Here is a 19,413-nt window from a genome sequence, read left to right on the forward strand (position 1 = left end):
AGTGTATTTGTTTGTAACAGACTCAAGTTTTCTTTTACTTTAAACTCTCTGGCAACTGTATCATCCAAATCTGTGGGTGGAGGGGGTCATTAAAAGGAACCAGTTATTAATTTATTCCAGTTGTCAAATACAATCTCTACCCACACTAACTTACATGAACAACCTACTTCAGTTTCACTGCAAGGTAAACTACTTCTGACAGTAATTAGCACTCTACTACTAACTGCATTTAATCATCTATCTTTTCCAAACACAGTAAGGTCATTTGCAAAAATTTTGGCCGAACTTATATTCAGCTTTAGCTAGCCTTCCATACCTACAATGATTTGAGCTTCAATGCTTTCTATTAGCACTTGGTGATGTGGTTCTTTCCCAACACAGCTACAACTACCGCACTGATTGTTGTTAGGTCTACCCTCATCCTGTCTTTGACCTGCACCCTTCTAGACTGATGACCTCTATCTGTATTCTCCCCAAGACCCTCTAACTTAAAAAAAACTGCCTAGTCCCCTCCACACAGCCCCTGCTATCTGTGTAGCTGCTACCTGTGTATAGAGGACCCCTGACCTATTAAGTGGAACCCCAGAATCAACCACCCTAATGTACAAGTAGAGGAAACTTTAGCCTACACGGTCGCAGAACCATATGAGCCTCATATTCAGTCCCTCCACTCAATCCTGTTGATGACACTTCAGAGGTTGAGCTTTGCTTTCATCTTGCAAGCAAAATGACAGTCTTCACCAATTCAGCTAGCACCTGAAACCATACAGAATCTCTTTCAATCCAAAGCTACACACACTGTTAGTATCAACATGAGTCGCTGCAGTTTGCTGCACCCTCTGTCTTCATGGTATCCAGAAGCACCTGTTCCACATCTGGAATGACTCCTCCCGGTACACACATAGAGTGCACACTGGTTTCCTTCCCCTCCTTGGCAGCAGTATCCGTAAGGGACCCCATTACATGCTTAACATTGGAGCTCCCAGCAACAAGTAGTTTCATCTTTATGACTGCCCAGATCTTGCAAGCCAAGAGGCAGCCCCTGAAAATGGGTAAGTGACTGCATCCGGGTCAGGATGTTTATCAGTCAGTGCATAAAACCTGTCCATCAGATAAACTGGGGATGTCCTCCAATTGGCCACCTGGGATGTCCTTCACGACTTGCCACAGCTTGTAATCACTCCCACTTGACCAGGGTGAGGTGTCAACGTCAGTGCGGGCAGTACCTGGGGCAGTCACAGCAGTGGACCAATCGAAATGTGCTAGACATCCATAGGATCCCCTCATCCGGACCTTCACAGTGGTGCCCATTGACAACAGCTTTAACCTGTGTGACCAAAGCCAGCACCACCTGGAGATGTGAGCAGAGGGTCACCAAGTCAGCTTGCAACAGATCAGAGCAATCACAGTTTCTATTCATACTAAAGGCAACAGAAATACACCCTAGGTGGTTATTAAAATGCAGAACTGTGCCTGACAAATACAAGAACATGCACAAAATTTTGGAGTTTAAACTAAAGAACACAGAGGAATTTCACAATAAGTCTTTTGTTATGAGAAGTAGTGTCAGTTCACAAAAAAACTGTGTACTTCAATGTACTTCTGCAGTGACAAAAGCTACCACTTGACTGAAGGATATAACAGTGGCAATGAGCTATCAAGCTACAATTGGGATGCTGTAATTCAGTATTGACAGGAACCCTTAACTGCAAAATACATGATCATCCAAAAGTTGCAGAGGATTTGTTAGTTTTCCCATTTCTAACTGCAGGATTTCTTAATATAAGGGGCAGTTAGCTGAAAATGAGCAACATGGGAAAAAGAAAGTGAGGTGTTTATTATTTCAAAAGTAGTTGTCACAACTATTAATACATTTATCAGACTTTGAGACAACCTGGTAATGCCTTTGTGGAAAAATGTTTGTCGATGGAACCATTATTGCATCTAGGCACATTCCTTTTCGTGCAAAGTGAATAGATCTTTCTTCAGGGTTCCAAAAATACAGAAATCAAATGTTGAGAGATTTGAACTGTATAGAGGATGGATAGGTGTTTTCTAGTGAAACTTCTGTAGAATAGTAGAAACAACTTTCCAACAAAATTCCCGTCTACATGTTGCCTTGCCGGCCGCTGTGGCCAAGTGGTTCTAGGCGCTTCAGTCCAGGACCGCGCGACTGCTATGGTCGCAGGTTCGAATCCTGCCTCGGGCATGGATGTGTGTGATGTCTGTAGGTTAGTTAGGTTTAAGTAGTTCTAAGTTCTAGGGACTGATGACCTCAGATGTTAAGTCCCATAGTGCTCAGAGCCATTTGAACCATTTTTTACATGTTGCCAAGATTGTTTTGACTATGTTGCAGAAATTTTGCGGGGAAGCCCTTACACATATTTGACACAGTCCCAATCTCTCCCCACGTGTTTTCCACATTGTTGGAATCCCAAAGAATGGGAGTCATATTTGTCTATTTACTTCAGACAAAGAGAGGCATGCCTGTGTACAAACATGGCAAACAACTTTCCATTCAGGCATTAACTGTCTTGTCTCAAAGTAGAATACGTATATTTACAGTTATGGCAATTACTCTTGAAATAATAAACAGTTCACTTACTTTTTTCCATTAGTCTCGTTTTCATTTGACTGACCCTTATAAGACTCAGTAATCTGGTTTGTAAGGTGGTAATTTTGAGTGTATATTACTTCTTTCTATTCATCTGGCAACTGCTTTTGCATTATTTGAAAACATGGCACACAGTCAGAGGAACTTTCACTCATCAGTGCCATCTACCATGACAATGATGCATTTCCATGCCCATGTTCACAGGACCTTGTTTTCTCCATCTCCAGTCAGGAATCTGTCCCTGCAGTCGGTTGGTTTTATTAATATTCAAGCTGCATAGGAAAGGCTTCCTATGCAGCTTGAATATTAATAAAACCAACCGACTGCAGTATGGGGTTTATTAATAATATAGAAAAGCATCTTTGTTACAGTTCTAGATACTCATTCCACTATTCCTTATGCTTCAGGATGAAAAGATGTTGTCCGCCACATTTTGACTATCAATAGTTTTGAAATTTGGACAGTAACAAAGGCACAAATTTTGCCCCTTGGTCTGTAAGAACTTCATAGGGAAGGCAGAACCAAGTTTATAATGAACACCTTCACCCCAGGTTTTGTTGTAATGTCAGCAGTAGGTGGTCAATCATTGATAATATATTTTTGTTGTTTAGTTGGGGCTGTGGAATGGACCCAAGTATTCTAGAGTAACAATTTCAAATGCCCTGGCAACTTCAAGTAGCAGCTACAATGAAATCCTATGCTTAGTCTGTTGCGCAGTGAATTCTACTGCAAATAGATTCCTCTATATCTTGCCGTCAGTTTTTCCACCAAGACGTAGTGGTCACACATGCATTCTAGCCAGGCTCCCACTATGATAAGCTTGAATACTGTCATGACACTGCACTTTGCTGGGGTGTTTTCATCATAACAAACTAGTTTCCTTGTAGAGTTTTGTGGTACAAAACACAGTCTTTAAGAAACAAATTCTGGCTAGGTGGCAAATTGTTGGAATACCTCACATTTTCTTTGAGCTTCTCCCAACTCATCTACAAGCACTTCACCTACCTGCAGCATGCAAGCCTTCCTACTTAATACATCGGCATTTTGATGTAGTTTGCTGCACTTCATAACTGCCTCACTAAGTTTCTATGCCCATTCTATCAATCAGCTACTCGGGTATTTTCTGTGTGAAAGCCTTAGGACTGTCGCATGGTCATGGACTTAAGTGAAATGGCTGCCACAAAGACAGCATATGAAATAACTTACACCAAATACCAGAGCTAATAGCTCCTACTCAGCAGCACTCTAGTTAACTAATGCTTTGTTAAGTTGTCGAGAAACATAGCTAATCAGTCTTTTTCTTCCTTCTTGTTTGTAGCGCAATACACAGCCATTAGCATAACCACTGTAAAACGCAACCAGTTTTCATGGCTACATTTTAGTTACTTAACTTGCTGATCATCAATGGTTTGAATCAGATATGTAGTTCAGGTCTGTAGCAGTTCCTCCGCCCAAAATGATATCTGGATCAAGTTTTACACACGAGACAATTTATGTCACATTAATGAAGAAATAACATAGGCAAAATGGACATTATACTTTTTAAGTGAGTTTATTGCATCACAATACAGATAACACTGACATTGGTTTAGTGTACAAATAACATAGACTGACGTAATACAACTACTGCCATGGGTGTTTATGTAGGTTCCAACAACTACAAAGTTACATTAGGAATTGTTTAAACAGAAGTTAATTGGATTTAGAATTATGATTTCAATGGCTTCACAAAATTGGTTACAGAATGTGGCCTTATAATTCATTACAATTTTTCTGAAATAGTTAGCATGTCAAAATACTTCAGTTCTTGAATTAAAGTTAAGTGAAGCATACATCAATAACAATGTTGTAATCACTTCTGTTAATTAACCACATGGTGAATGATTGTAGCAGAGCTGGTATATGACATAGCTGCTTTCACAGGTGGCTCGGCCTCTGATGGGGCAGGATAAGCCTATGGCAGGAATGGAAAAGGAAGTGCAGGGTAGGTGGAATGGGCAGGACTACAGCAGATCTGATATAGGACATGTTTGCTTTCACAGGTGGGCTACCCTGTGGCACAACATGCAGCCTGAACATAACACCTTTCATTTCAATGGCTGCTTCACAACCCAGGCCATTTGGATCCTATCCTCTACCACCAGCTTTTCTGAAATGCACAGGTGGAAGTTATTCTTACAACACATTCTCTGCACCTAAAACTATCTAGGCCTCAACTGATCATAACCTACTGTTCCCATACACTTCACCCAACAGTTTCTATACTATCATATCCTACCGATTCACGTCCCCTCATCCTCATTGTGGGCCAATTCCTGCCAATGCACCCACCAGTTGTAGCAGTTTGGCCTGATTTATTTATCCTTTCATTTGTTGTCCTCAGTGTCAACGTACTGCACTGCTACACTGGCTGAAAAATGGGTTGTGGATTGACATTGACATTGTAAATAATGTAGCCGACAGGTGCACAGTTGTGTTTCACAGTAATTTAATTTCACTGTTCACAACCCCCTAATAATACACAGTTATATGGCCAGTGCACTATTGTTTAACTTTTTGTAAGCCTCATTAATAGTGTGCAGGCAAACCTGAACATACTGCTACAATAGTTTACTATTGAACATCTACAAGCAATAAAAGCCTAACCACAAAGTTCACAGTTCTTGAAGAATATAAAGTTACGTATGGAGCAGACACTGTTACTGTTTTAACACACGGCCTAATTGTGTAAACCTTATTACACCGTTAAGTTGATGCATTGTTGTCGTTCTAACAAACACAGGTTCCTGGTCTGAAACTCGGCCGTGGGCTGACTGTCTCTTGACCAAAAATCGGGCTCTTCTATATCATCACAATAATAGGTACTGAAACTACACATCATTTGAAATTAAATTTACAGAAATTAAAATCAAAACTTAACTCATTAAATTAACTGCATACACCAAAAAATTCATTCCTTTTAACAGTTTCTTCTACCACAAGGTTTAGGCCGAATTATTTGTTTAAGTGATTAAATTAACATAAATAGTTATGTAAACAATACTTTGACAAAACTGATAGTTACTTTGGAATTAATAAAGGGCTGGTTTTGCTAACATTTTTTCGAAGAGAGCCAAATAGATACTTTAAGATTACTAGTATTACGTCTTCCAAATGTTTATAATTAGTACAGAATTTATATTTGTTTATAAGTCAACAACAAAATTTAAGTTACGAAACAATTACTGATTTCACCCTATAACAAAAATTACTAACTAGGCATAAGCCAAAATAAATTAGAAAATCAATTTCATACATAAAACTAAGCACAAAATTAGATCTGGTGTTATATTCTTTAACACTGAGGGCCAACCTTTCTCCTTTATGAAAATAGAGATTACACTCACGTATGTTGATGGTTTCAGTTGTCTGAGACAGCAGACGTGTGCAAGTTGCGTTTGCATGAGTGTGTGTGTGCATGTATGTATGTGTGTCTGTTACTGACAAAGGACTTAATGGCCAAAAGCTATAATTGCGTGAATCTTTTTGTTGTGCCTATTGCGACTCAGCATCGCCGCTATATGGTTAGTAGCAACTTTCCTTGTTACATTCCATCCTGGAATTTCCATTGTTGATTGTATGTTAATGGTAAAACTAAAAAATTTTTTAAAAAATAATTTAAAGAGGCAGTTGACAAAACAAGAGGGGAATTACAAACATCCCAACTTGCTTCGTCACAAAGTCTCTTTCCCCTCTCTGCTACTCCTCCCCCTTCTCTGCCCCAGGACTATAACACTAATATTACTGAAGTATTATCAGAAGAGATTCTTCAAAATATTAGGTAATTAGAGCAAACCAATAAGCAGAGTGATGTCACTGGATATGAGAATATTCTAAGCATAAGTCTTTGTGAAACATCTGGGAAAAATCACAAATGAGATTATCTTGAGTTGAGTGCAAAACAAAATTTTGCACTTGATATGGAAACATGGATCCACTCAAAGAAAGGAATTGAGAAATTTATTAAGGTGTGAAAATGTAAGATTTAGAAACATACAAAATATAAATATTAGTTTAACAGGCATGATGTATTCAGTGAATATAGTGATAAAAGCTATCCAAATATTACTTGTTCCCCTATTGTTCTCCAAAACAGAAGGGTTTCTAGACATCTCAATGAAGATACCAGGAATCAAACAATGGAAAATCCAGGATGGAAGTAACGATATTATGGAAAGGAAAGTTGCTACTCCCCATATAGCGGAGATGCTGAATCACAGACAGGCACAACAAAAAGACTCTCACAATTAAATCTTTCAGCCATTAAGGCCTTTGTCAATAATATATGACAGACAGACAAACAGACACACACACACACACACACACATACACGACTGCAGTCTCAGACAACTGAAACCATCAACATACATGAGTGTAAATGTATTAAATGAAAAATGATTGTTACATTTTTAATTTAGTGTAGAAAATGATGTTTATTAACATGAAATCAGTGATGTAATTTAAAGTTATTGGAACTTATTACCAAAAATGCATAACAAAAACATCATCATCATCATTTCAAATGCACCAATATACCACCATTTACCACAATGACTACACATAAACAAAACTATAGAACACTAAAATTTGATGTTAAAAATACTCTGAAAAAAATTTAATTGTGTACATTTGTTAGATATAACTAAAAAATATAACTAAGATTAGCGATGAAGAGCACATGGGGTGGGTAAGATGAAGTACTTGATTACAAACAAAAATGAAATATAGTCCTACCAACTTTTTGAGAGAATAAAACTGAAAAATATTTGCATTCTTTCAAATAATTTTAAGTGGCAACTCTAGTAGCGCAATACTGCTTCTGTTATGAATCAGAGATTATGTACAAACGGAGTAGCCTCTGTACTGTAATCTAACACTAAATACAAGAGGTATCAATTTCCTTATTAAATATTTATTTTAAAAAAGAGTACAGTTTTTGCAAAAATGCTGTTACATGTACAGAACTTTATAAATACCATCTGTTTCATGATTCATGGAGAAAAAATACGCACAGCAATGACTCAACATAAACAACTTATATGTGTTGAAGTGATTCATACATTCCTACTCTGCTTTGCAAATATAATGCAGCATCTTTTAAACAGACATGAACAAGCCAAAATATGCAAGCTAGATATACATAAAACTAAGTAGATTAATCAATAACAGTATCACCTTTCTAAACAACTGAAACTGAACAAACAATGTTTCAGTAAAATAAAATCCCTGACAACAAGAATATCAAAAGCCATCTATTGTCAAAATGATGCAGATAATCAATAGAACTTTAACACTTCAATCAAAACAGTCCTCAGTACAAAGGCATCTCCTAGTGTCTTGATGATTTACTTTGAATAGAGAATGACAAATCGAGTTCTACCTACAAGGACAGCATAACGTCCAAATGGGTCACACAATATCCTCTTCACTAAAACTTCACCAAGAGCTGATCCATTGGGCACTGTCATGCATTTAGCTCCTTTAGTGACATTTAGAATGGTGATGGTAGAAGTGTTAGTAGTTGATAGCAAACATGGTTTCTGTGGATCCCAGATCATACCTAAAATGCAATGAAGGGAACATCTGTAAAATTAATTCTTAGCAAACATTAGCTGGTACATCAGAAACAATAAAAGTTGAATAAGCAGTTAAATTGTCTCCTGAGAGGGCAGTGCAAATGATATTCCTGTTACTATGACACAACACACTATGACACAACACACTATAACAAGCACACAATAAGCTTCTGAAGTCTTCTCCTCAACAATAAAAGTTATAAGAGGGCGGCCCCCAAAGTATTTTGATTGGGACTAGTAAGCAACAAACAACTTTCAAGTGACAAAGTCTCAATATACTTTCTTTTATACCTCACTCTGAGTACCATTCACCAGCAAATAAATGACATAGAAACAAAAGCTACACACAATTTTTATGGGCAAGCAGAACACTCAAATACCAAATAAATTGTGAATAGTGAACCATAAAAGCAATTAATAGAAACTAGGAAAAATTAAATAAGGATGGTTGGACCCCAATTTGAACTTCACTCATCCTGAAAAAAAAAAAGATCCAGTACTTTAACCAGTGATTCAATTTGCTGATATAACAGTTTATTAAGTCAATGGTCACTTGAACACAATTTATATATGTTTATCTTGCATTTACAAATATCTACTTCTGGCTGCCAAAATGCCAATTTTCAAAAAAATAATTTGATTAATTTAAAATGTCAGTATGGCGCAAGCCAGTAAATAAGAAAAACTGTCATAAACTTCAGAATTATATATAAATAGTACATTTGATGCTGGATATGAGAGACAAGTTACTGGACATTTGTTGAACACTCAGTACAATATGTGCCTCTCAAAATCATTTCTAAAGGACTTGCCCCTCCTTCCAAACACCTCTCCCTCCTTACAAAACAAATAGTTATGAAAGCCAGGAACAATTTTTTCCCTACTTTTAATGTGTAGATGCAGGACTGACCAACAAATTCCACATCACTGCAAGTAAATTCTGAAGAAAATTTTCGCTTTTGATACAAAGCAATACTTTTTAGACAGAGAAAAATAAATGTCACCAGTTTAGATTAAAAAAGGTCACCCTGTCTCTGATTAATGCAGAAAGCGGGTAGGATAGAACACTAACTGAAATCAGCAATAGACTCAATAAGACATGGAAGTATATCTGTTGTAACTGTGTTGTTGTTAGTATCCTTAGTAGCTTACTGAAATGTTTTCAGAGTTTTATCAAAGACTATCACATTTTGTTCTTATTACATCCTTCCTTGTAACTACTACTTAATACTCAATGAAACCTCATATTAAAGGTTCATTTCCTCACATTGTAATCATAAAATCAACAATGAAACACTGAGCAACAGTTATTGAGCACAACAATGTGATTTCCAAATCCTATTCTTGCTTCCTTAATGCTAAACATTTTTCGGATCCTGTTTTGTTTATGAACTCTCTCCTGCACTGGTTATTTTTCCCCAGAAATTAAGATACTGATTTTATCTTAGTTAAATGGCTCCATTTGTAAAGCGCCACTTAATGTATTGTTGAACACCATACCTGTTCGAATTTCTTTTGTAAACTTTTATGTTGCATCATCAGAATGCAAATTAAGTAAATTTTTTACAACAATTATAGATTTCCTGTTTCCAAATGGATTGTCACTCAACTTTGATAAAACATGACAAAGCCAAGTAGTACCACAGTTCAGACAAGGAATCTCACCCTGTAAGCAGTGTTTTACATTCTCATTTGGCCCCAGGACAAATTTCCCTGCAATTTACCTAAATCATTAGTTTAATGCCAGATTGGTTCCTTCACCAAGAAACCAGCCTTATCCAACCTAAGGTAGTGCTCCAATTTCACCTCACAGTCAATTGTACATTAAACTATAAGTTCATTTTCCATCATTTGGGTAAAATAAAGAGCATAAATTTCTCTATGAAAGACCACTTATCAATAACCAAAGAGCTAGGAATAATTAGTAAATCAAACATAATTTGCAAAATTCTTTGCTACGCACACTAGTTAGAACTTTTATTTCTTATAACATGATTTCTTAAGCAAATAATATCAGTAACTTCTGCTCTGCATTAATATCCTACGAAGTTAATACCATATGAGGTTAACACAAGCAGAAACAAGTTACTAACTTACTGTATAAGTCAAGCACAGTCCCAGGCAACCAAATAGTTAGATATAGGCTATTGCCAACATATTCAGTACACTTACTGCCTTGTCATTACTTTTATGTACTTATTTCAGAATAACAAAGTCTTGTTTGCAGAATTATTTAATGTCAATTTCAATATTAAATATCAACACTGACATTAAATAATTCTGCAACCAAGGCTGTTCCAATACTGGTTGCTGTAGTGCCCTGCCACAATGGAATGGAATAATTTTTAACTTTATGTACACTGCCCTTATTGCTTGCTCTTTAATGTCACTTCTCTAATGCCATAGGTGTCAATATTTTGTAACACAGTGAACCACAGCGTTGTAAATATCACAATGATTCTAAGACCCATGTTTGGGTTTACTGTTCTTCACAGTTCAACAGAACTATTATATATTCTGACAATGTAATAATGTTAATCTCATATTTGTTTTTGTACACTGTCAAAATATAGCTGATGGTAGAGAATTACATGCTACAATTACTTCCACGATGTAAGAGTGCCTTCACTGTAATTGGCAGAATTTGCTATGCTATGGCTCACACTAAGAGATAGTAGTCGGTGTTTTTAATTCAGTTGTTCACGAGTGTACTTCCGCACTACAATATCTAGCCCTTGTAATACAGGGTGATTCAAAAAGAATACCACAACTTTAAAAATGTGTATTTAATGAAAGAAACATAATATAACCTTCTGTTATACATCATTACAAATAGTATTTAAAAAGGTTTTTTTTCACTCAAAAACAAGTTCAGAGATGTTCAATATGGCCCGCTCCAGACACACGAGCAATATCAACCCGATACTCCAACTCGTTCCACACTCTCTGTAGCATATCAGGCGTAACAGTTTGGATAGCTGCTGTTATTTCTCGTTTCAAATCATCAATGGTGGCTGGGAGAGGTGGCCAAAACACCATATCCTTAACACACCCCCATCGCAGGGGGTAAGATCAGGGCTTCTTGGAGGCCAGTGATGAAGTGCTCTGTCACGGGCTGCCTGGCGGCCGATCCATCGCCTCGGGTAGTTGACGTTCAGGTAGACGATAAGGTTTCATAACTAACCTTTTTTGTAGGACTCTCCATACAGTTGATTGTGGAATTTGCAGCTCTCTGCTAGCTCTGCGAGTCGATTTTCCTGGGCTGCGAACAAATGCTTGCTGGATGCGTGCTACATTTTCATCACTCGTTCTCGGCTGTCCAGAACTTTTCCCTTTGCACAAACACCCATTCTCTGTAAACTGTTTATACCAACGTTTAATACACCACCTATCAGGAGGTTTAACACCATACTTCGTTCGAAATGCACGCTGAACAACTGTCGTCGATTCACTTCTGCCGTACTCAATAACACAAAAAGCTTTCTGTTGAGCGGTCGCCATCTTAGCATCAACTGACGCTGATGCCTAGTCAACAGCGCCTCAAGCGAACAAATGTACAACTAAATGAAACTTTATAGCTCCCTTAATTCGCCGACAGATAGTGCTTAGCTCTGCCTTTTGTCGTTGCAGAGTTTTAAATTCCTAAAGTTGTGGTATTCTTGATGAATCACCCTGTATATAGATAATTCTATAATTATAGCCAAATTAAAATAACATATGTTAAATGTGAGCATGACTGATTACAGTTAGAAAAACTGCTGTAAGACAACGAACTTGTCAAACTGGACGATAAGACTGTCTTAAGCAGAAGAGGTTTTTCATGTCCTTGGGCATCCTTACTTGAAGAGCAAGAAGTAAATAACATTCCAGTAGCTTCTAATAATAACTAGTTAACTGTCTTTCCATTCTGATATTCTCTTGCTTCAAAAGACTGCAGAGTTATAGACAGAATGTTGACTGAGTTCAGTCTGTAGACCTGTAGTCTTTAAAGACTCCAGCAACATAAAATAATCTTCATAATCCTTCTTTTCCTTTTTTACCTAGTTGCGGTAAGGAAACATGGTTGAAGAGGGTGTAACAGAATAGAAGCTGATATCACAAACATTTTAGTAAAAATTATTTAAACTTATTTTTTGTATTTACAAATTAAATAAAAAACACACACACAAGTAGATTGAACATTTCAGTGTAAAACTACTTTTACTACATCTAAAAATATTGTAGCTCTCTTTTTCACCAAGAACTACATTCACTGTCTCACCCTATTTTAGCAAGGTATTGATATCCAGTGTTTTGCAGGTATGATGTATGGGTGTTGCATTTGTTTATCTTCTTCTTTACCACCCATCCACTGACACTAAGAGGACCTTTTCCTCCCTCTGACAGAGGATCTTTTCCTCCCCCCACCCCAACTTACTCATTTTTAGAAGTAAGGGCTGGATTTCATATATCATATTTGTTACCTTCCACCTAGTCAAATTTATATAGCATGGAGTCACATCCCAATCTTTTAAGAAAATGAATGTTAATTGTCATTAACTCACCTCGTTTGTAATGACAAACTGACAGCACAATACACATGACTGGAGAGGAGTTGGAGACTTTTACTGATACAGGACACCCATACAAAAAATTCCCTCAAGAAACAGTATGATACCTTTTACTCTATTCTTCATACAGTACAGGTAATATATCAGTTTCAAAAGTTTTGCACCTAACAGAATATTAGCTCACTTGGTTGGTCAGTTGCTTTGGAGAGAGGGGACCAAACACGTAGGTCATCAGTCCCATCGGGTTAGGGAAGGAAGGGGAAGGAAATCGGCTGTGCCCTTTCACCATCCCGGCATCTGCCTGAAGCAATTTAGGGAAATCACAGAAAACCTAAATCAGCATGGCCGGACGTGAGTTTGAAGTGCCGTCCTCCTGAATGCAATCCACCTGTCTGCCACACATGCAACACATCCACCCAGAATAACAGAAGGCAAGAGACAGATCCAGTGAAAACTTGCTGATAATTGACAATTTGACTGCTGTGTATACCTCAGGTTTCTTGCAAGTTCTCCATGTAAAATATCATCTATGTCACACATAATAGTTTTGAAATATGTTTACTGCCTCATAACACAGAAAAAGCTGACATTGGTTTAGTGTCCAAAATCAACCATAAGACTGACCTTCAAAACAGAAACACTACTAACTTAATTTTTATAGATTCCAACTATAATGAAGTTACATTATGCATTGTTTCAATTAAACAAATCTGCATTTATGGTTAAGATTTCAATGTTTTTAGAAAACTGGCTATGAAATTTAGCTTTGCAATTCGTTACAATGTTTCTGAAAGTGTCTGCATGTCTAAATATTACAGTTCTCACATTAAAGTTACATGAAATGTACATCAATAACAATGTCTCAATTATTTCTGTTTATTACTTTAGAAATACAATGTGACTTTTGTTCCTAACGTAAATCCTGTGTCTTTATAGTTGCCTGTATTGTAATTTTTATTACTTTTCTACATACAAATTTCACGATTGATAAATTGGGATTTTGTTTACATTATTTTTGACATTTTTAATTTATAGTTCAATATATCCATAAATTAATTAGAATTCATCCTATCTTATCACAATTCATTTTAAGTTGACTTATTCTGCTCAGAGTAATCCAACAATATTACAATTGGAGCTCTTGCATTTACATAACTTCGCACTAACAACACGTTAGTATCGCATTCTCTGGTATCTTCAGAAACAACTTTTTGTTGAGTCTGTTCATTTTGTGATATTTTTAATCTTATGCTTTCAGTTTGTTCATTTAAATTTTCATAAGGGCACATTTTTGTTATTTCTTATAAATTTGTGTGCTTCTGCCACAACCAAATCGGTTTTCTATTTTACAACTCAGTTCAATCAATCAAAACAAGATTTATGATAATTTGTTTTGTAGCAAATGGTTCAAATGGCTCTGAGCACTATGGGACTTAACATCTGAGGTCATCAGTCCCCTAGAACTTAGAACTACTTAAACCTAACTAACCTAAGGACATCACACACAACCATGCCCGAGGCAGGATTCGAACCTGCGACCGTAGCGGTCGCACGGTTCCAGACTGTAGCGCCTAGAACCACTTGTCCACTCCGGCTGGCTTGTTTTGTAGCAAAACATTTCAATAATCATATTAAAGTTAAAACTGTTTTGATAAATTGGTTATATTAAAGAAATATTTAAATATTTGTATAATATATACAATTTTCACACTCTCTATGGTGGTCATACTGTTTTTGTTCAGTAAAAACTGGGACTAGATATAGTATGTACCAAGTCAGTTGTAAGAGGGAGTTGTGAAATGTGTTGTGGGTAGAACTGTATCATATTAGTCAAGATATATGTTATATTTAATAAGAAACCAAAATGATGAAATTCTTCATCTATTTATGAAAAAACTGAACCAACTAAAAGAATATGAATTAATATAGAACTTGACATCCTGCAGCAGCAGTTCGAGAATGGGGTAGAAAATTCAGTTTTACTACTTGCTCTCAAACAATTTTCAGAATGTGCAAAATATCAGATTTATTTGAACAGATTGCACTCATTTGTTAACTTTTTCCAGATTAGGTGAGAATGGGTATTATAGTCTCTAAAAATTTTGTATATTGTTTCCAGTCAACACCTTAGGATCTATAAAGTACCCGAGGTCTAGCACCAGTACAATCTGAAAAACACTTTCATTTTCTGCAGCAACATTATATCCTATACTAGTTCCCACACACTGCATGCAGTACAAATGTGACACCATACCTTGCCAACATTATACTTACTCACACACGATGGTGTGAACATTTAATTACAAAGACAGGTAAGTTGAACATAGTACCATGTGACAGCATAGCTGCTTATTAATGGATAAGACCTCTTCTGAGTACTCATTGTCACACACAAAGGCAACTGGAGGATTAACTGAGATGGCACAAGTTGAGTCCAAGATCCAATTAAAGGATTTGAACTGCCTGCTGAATATGGCATTGCACCACCTGTGGTCAGAAATTGGCTTTTGGTCATTAAGTCCATCTTTCCCACACACAAAGCAAATCAAGTAGAGGGAGTAGTGGAGATGCAGAGGGACAAACACTAATCGTCTGAGTAAGGCAGAAAAAAATGACACATATCACTGCACTGTGCCAAAACGAGCTGGTCTCTGATTTATGAGGCATCAAATTGCAAGGTATTTTACATTGCTACCAACCTTAGCCCAGTATACAGTATAGTGTATACTGGCACTGCCAACATCTTTCTGTGTTGTCTTCACTGTACTGAGTTTTGTTTCAAGTGCCATTAACATTGTGAGTCCTGTCTTCTTTCACATACAAAACCAGACAACTTGCCAAACTCAGTGCTGTCTGCTAATGCAGTCAGGCTACGTCAGCAGCCACGTTAAAGCTGACAGGCTGATCTGATCAGTTAGTCCAGACCACCCATGGTGCAGTGTCTCCAAGCAGTGGGCAAATAGTACATGTACACATAAATAAGTCATTGTGCATTATTACTTGAATGCTGAAGTAGCATTCAACACCTTAAGTGTATGCCTTGGCCTGAAATGAGACCAAGCTACAATTAAAGAATAGAAGAATCTTTAAGAATTAAAGAATAGAAGAATCTTTGAGCCATCCACCCAAGAGTATTTACAATCCACACCTTACTGAATAATGCTCCGAACTCCCACTGAAGTCCTGCTGACCTGTACTGGAAATCACAGTCTGTTGCAGTGTCATACTTTTTTCCTGGTGTAAGAATGGTAAGAGACTGAAATCTAACAAAGGCTTCTATCGTAATGGCTACCATGACCACTATATACCAGGAATATTTGGGGTCACCTAAATAGAATCTAAACAGACCAACCCAGAACTCTGTCTACCCCAGACAGATGCAACATTGCTGATAGCAATGAATGCGACTGATTGAGCAGCAGAGTGTACTATGAAACACACTGTCCAACAGTACTCCATGAGAAGATATTCTGGGAAATGGGTGATAGTGAACATTAATAAAGATCTGTAAATGGTGAATGCTTCATCAAAGACACCAACCACTTTCTCGAACGCCTGGATTCCTTACCCAATCCGTTACCCCCAGAAACCATCCTTGTAACCATTGATGCCACTTCCTTATACACAAATATCCCACACGTCCAGGGCCTCGCTGCGATGGAGCACTTCCTTTCATGCCGATCACCTGCCACCCTACCTAAAACCTCTTTCCTCATTACCTTAGCCAGCTGTATCCTGACCCACATCTTCTTCACTTTTGAAGACCAGACATACCAACAATTAAAGGGAACAGCCATGGGTACCAGGATGGCCCCTTCATACGCCAACCTGTTCATGGGTCGCTTAGAGGAAGCCTTCTTGGTTACCCAGGCTTGCCAACCCAAAGTTTGGTACAGATTTATTGATGACATCTTCATGATCTGGACTCACAGTGAAGAAGAACTCCAGAATTTCCTCTCCAACCTCAACTCCTTTGGTTCCATCAGATTCACCTGGTCCTACTCCAAATCCCACGCCACTTTCCTTGATGTTGACCTCCACCTGTCCAATGGCCAGCTTCACACGTCCGTCCACATCAAACCCACCAACAAAAAACAGTACCTCCATTACGACAGCTGCCACCCATTCCACATCAAACGGTCCCTTCCCTACAGCCTAGGTCTTCGTGGCAAACGAATATGATCCAGTCCGGAATCCCTGAAGCATTACACCAACAACCTGACAACAGCTTTCGCATCCCGCAACTACCCTCCCGACCTGGTACAGAAGCAAATAACCAGAGCCACTTCCTCATCCTCTCAAACCCAGAACCTCCCACAGAAGAACCACAAAAGTGCCCCACTTGTGACAGGATACTTTCCGGGACTGGATCAGACTCTGAATGTGGCTCTCCAGCAGGGATACGACTTCCTCAAATCCTGCCCTGAAATGAGATCCATCCTTCATGAAATCCTCCCCACTCCACCAAGAGTGTCTTTCCGCCGTCCACCTAACCTTCGTAACCTCTTAGTTCATCCCTATGAAATCCCCAAACCACCTTCCCTACCCTCTGGCTCCTACCCTTGTAACCGCCCCTGGTGTAAAACCTGTCCCATGCACCCTCCCACCACCACCTACTCCAGTCCTGTAACCCGTAAGGTGTACACGATCAAAGGCAGAGCCACGTGTGAAAGCACCCACGTGATCTACCAACTGACCTGCCTACAGTGTGACACATTCTATGTGGGAATGACCAGCAACAAACTGTCCATTCGCATGAATGGACACAGGCAGACAGTGTTTGTTGGTAATGAGGATCACCCTGTGGCTAAACATGCCTTGGTGCACGGCCAGCACATCTTGGCACAGTGATACACCATCCGGGTTATCTGGATACTTCCCACTAACACCAACCTATCCGAACTCCGGAGATGGGAACTTGCTCTTCAATATATCCTCTCTTCCCGTTATCCACCAGGCCACAATCTCCGCTAATTTCAAGTTGCCGCCACTCATACCTCACCTGTCATTCAACAACATCTTTGCCTCTGCACTTCCGCCTCGACTGACATCTCTGCCCAAACTCTTTGTCTTAAAATATGTCTGCTTGTGTCTGTATATGTGTGGATGGATATGTGTGTGTGTGCGCGAGTGTATACCCGTCCTTTTTTCCCCCTAAGGTAAGTCTTTCCGCTCCCGGGATTGGAATGACTCCTTACCCTCTCCCTTAAAACCCACATCATTTCGTCTTTCCCTCTCCTTCCCTCTTTCCTGATGAGGCAACAGTTTGTTGTGAAAGCTTGAATTTTGTGTGTATGTTTGTGTTTGTTTGTGTGTCTATCGACGTGCCAGCGCTTTCGTTTGGTAAGTCACATCATCTTTGTTTTTAGATATATTTTTTACCACGTGGAATGTTTCATTCTATTATATTTATACTATATATTTATATACTATTATTATTATTAAAATATTTATTTGCAATTTTTCTTTCTAAAATTTCTGATCTGTAACTTTTTTTTATTCATAATTTCTGCATCTACATAAATCTAAGACTGTTACATCTTAGATTGTCATACAACAAATACATTGTTATATTGCAATATCATTCCAGAAAAACTACTGAAAGCAAATAATTCACCTGATTAGATCTTATTTGCACATGAAAGGTATCACTAACAGATTTCCAATTCTGTGCTGCTAACACATTTTGCATTTTAAGCCTTATGTTCAAAAACCACACGTGATTTAAAATTCACTTTCTTTCGAACAGTTTTATAACTTCTGCTGAGAAATTACTATATATCCTTTGAATAACTACACAAACTTTTTCCTCCATAACAGTTATTGCCTTTGAAACACTCTTTGAACTATGAAATTTACAAAAAAAGGTTTGAGCAGAAGTAGCAGAGATACTTTAAGCAACTAGTTTTATTTCTTTTCAATGTGCATATTCCTGGAAATGTGAAACCAATCTCAATCCTTAAAACTATATAGCACTTCCAGGATACTGAAAGAAGAGTAACCATGTAGCAGATCCATTCTCTTTGCCACTTTGCTCATTTGTTTCCAGACAATAAAAAGTTTATCTGCAATGTAAAAAAAATGCAAAAAACACTAGGAAGATGTAAACTGGTCATTCAGTCAATTGACAGTCAAACACCCGCCTTTAACTTCAATACAGGAGGGAAAAAAATCCTTAATGATGACACAGTTTTTAATCAATGACAGTCTTTCCTGTCCATAACATATGGTTCACAGTACTGTAATACATGAATCCACATTGTAAATAAGGAAACAGTAGTGCAATTATTGTTTTACTAACTAAATTCTCCATAGATTAGCAGCATTTTTACCTTACACGCATCCACAACAGAGGTTTCTAATGCACACCTGCAACGGGCACTCAATGCTGAGGTAAGGTGATTTGAATCCTTGAGGTGAAGAAAATTTTCACTGCCAGTACTTGAACAGCAAGGAGTGCAGAGGTGGTGGTGTGAAGTTCTTGAGCACCAGTCTTTGCACTAGTGTTGTGGATTAAATATCAAAACTCTCTGCAGTGTCTCATGAAGTGAGGGCATGTGGTACTGTTCATGGTTTTCAGTCCGTTGGATGGGATATTAAGCCCAGCAGCCCTCTTTGTGCTATTCGAGAGTGG

The 19,413-nt window shown here is 38.0% G+C and overlaps 1 protein-coding gene across 3 annotated transcripts in view; it reads right to left on the bottom strand.

Moving 5' to 3' along the window:
- Window positions 1-4,147: 4,147 nt before the first annotated feature.
- LOC126203683 (WD repeat-containing protein WRAP73-like) overlaps window positions 4,148-19,413 on the bottom strand; it is a 79,179-nt gene continuing 63,913 nt past the window's right edge. Inside the window, exons 7-8 of one of the 3 annotated variants that reach the window (XM_049938050.1) lie at window positions 8,038-8,213; window positions 4,148-5,484 (exon numbers count right to left, since the gene is read on the bottom strand). In XM_049938050.1, the coding sequence (XP_049794007.1) occupies window positions 5,464-5,484; window positions 8,038-8,213 (197 nt within the window). In that variant the 3' untranslated portion in view covers window positions 4,148-5,463. Of the gene's footprint in view, window positions 8,214-19,413 lie in introns of all 3 variants that reach the window. The other 2 variants (XM_049938051.1, XM_049938049.1) reach the window with 2 other exon arrangements.

This window comes from Schistocerca nitens, chromosome 9 (assembly GCF_023898315.1).
Source record: "Schistocerca nitens isolate TAMUIC-IGC-003100 chromosome 9, iqSchNite1.1, whole genome shotgun sequence".
NCBI classification, from domain to species: Eukaryota; Metazoa; Arthropoda; class Insecta; order Orthoptera; family Acrididae; genus Schistocerca; species Schistocerca nitens.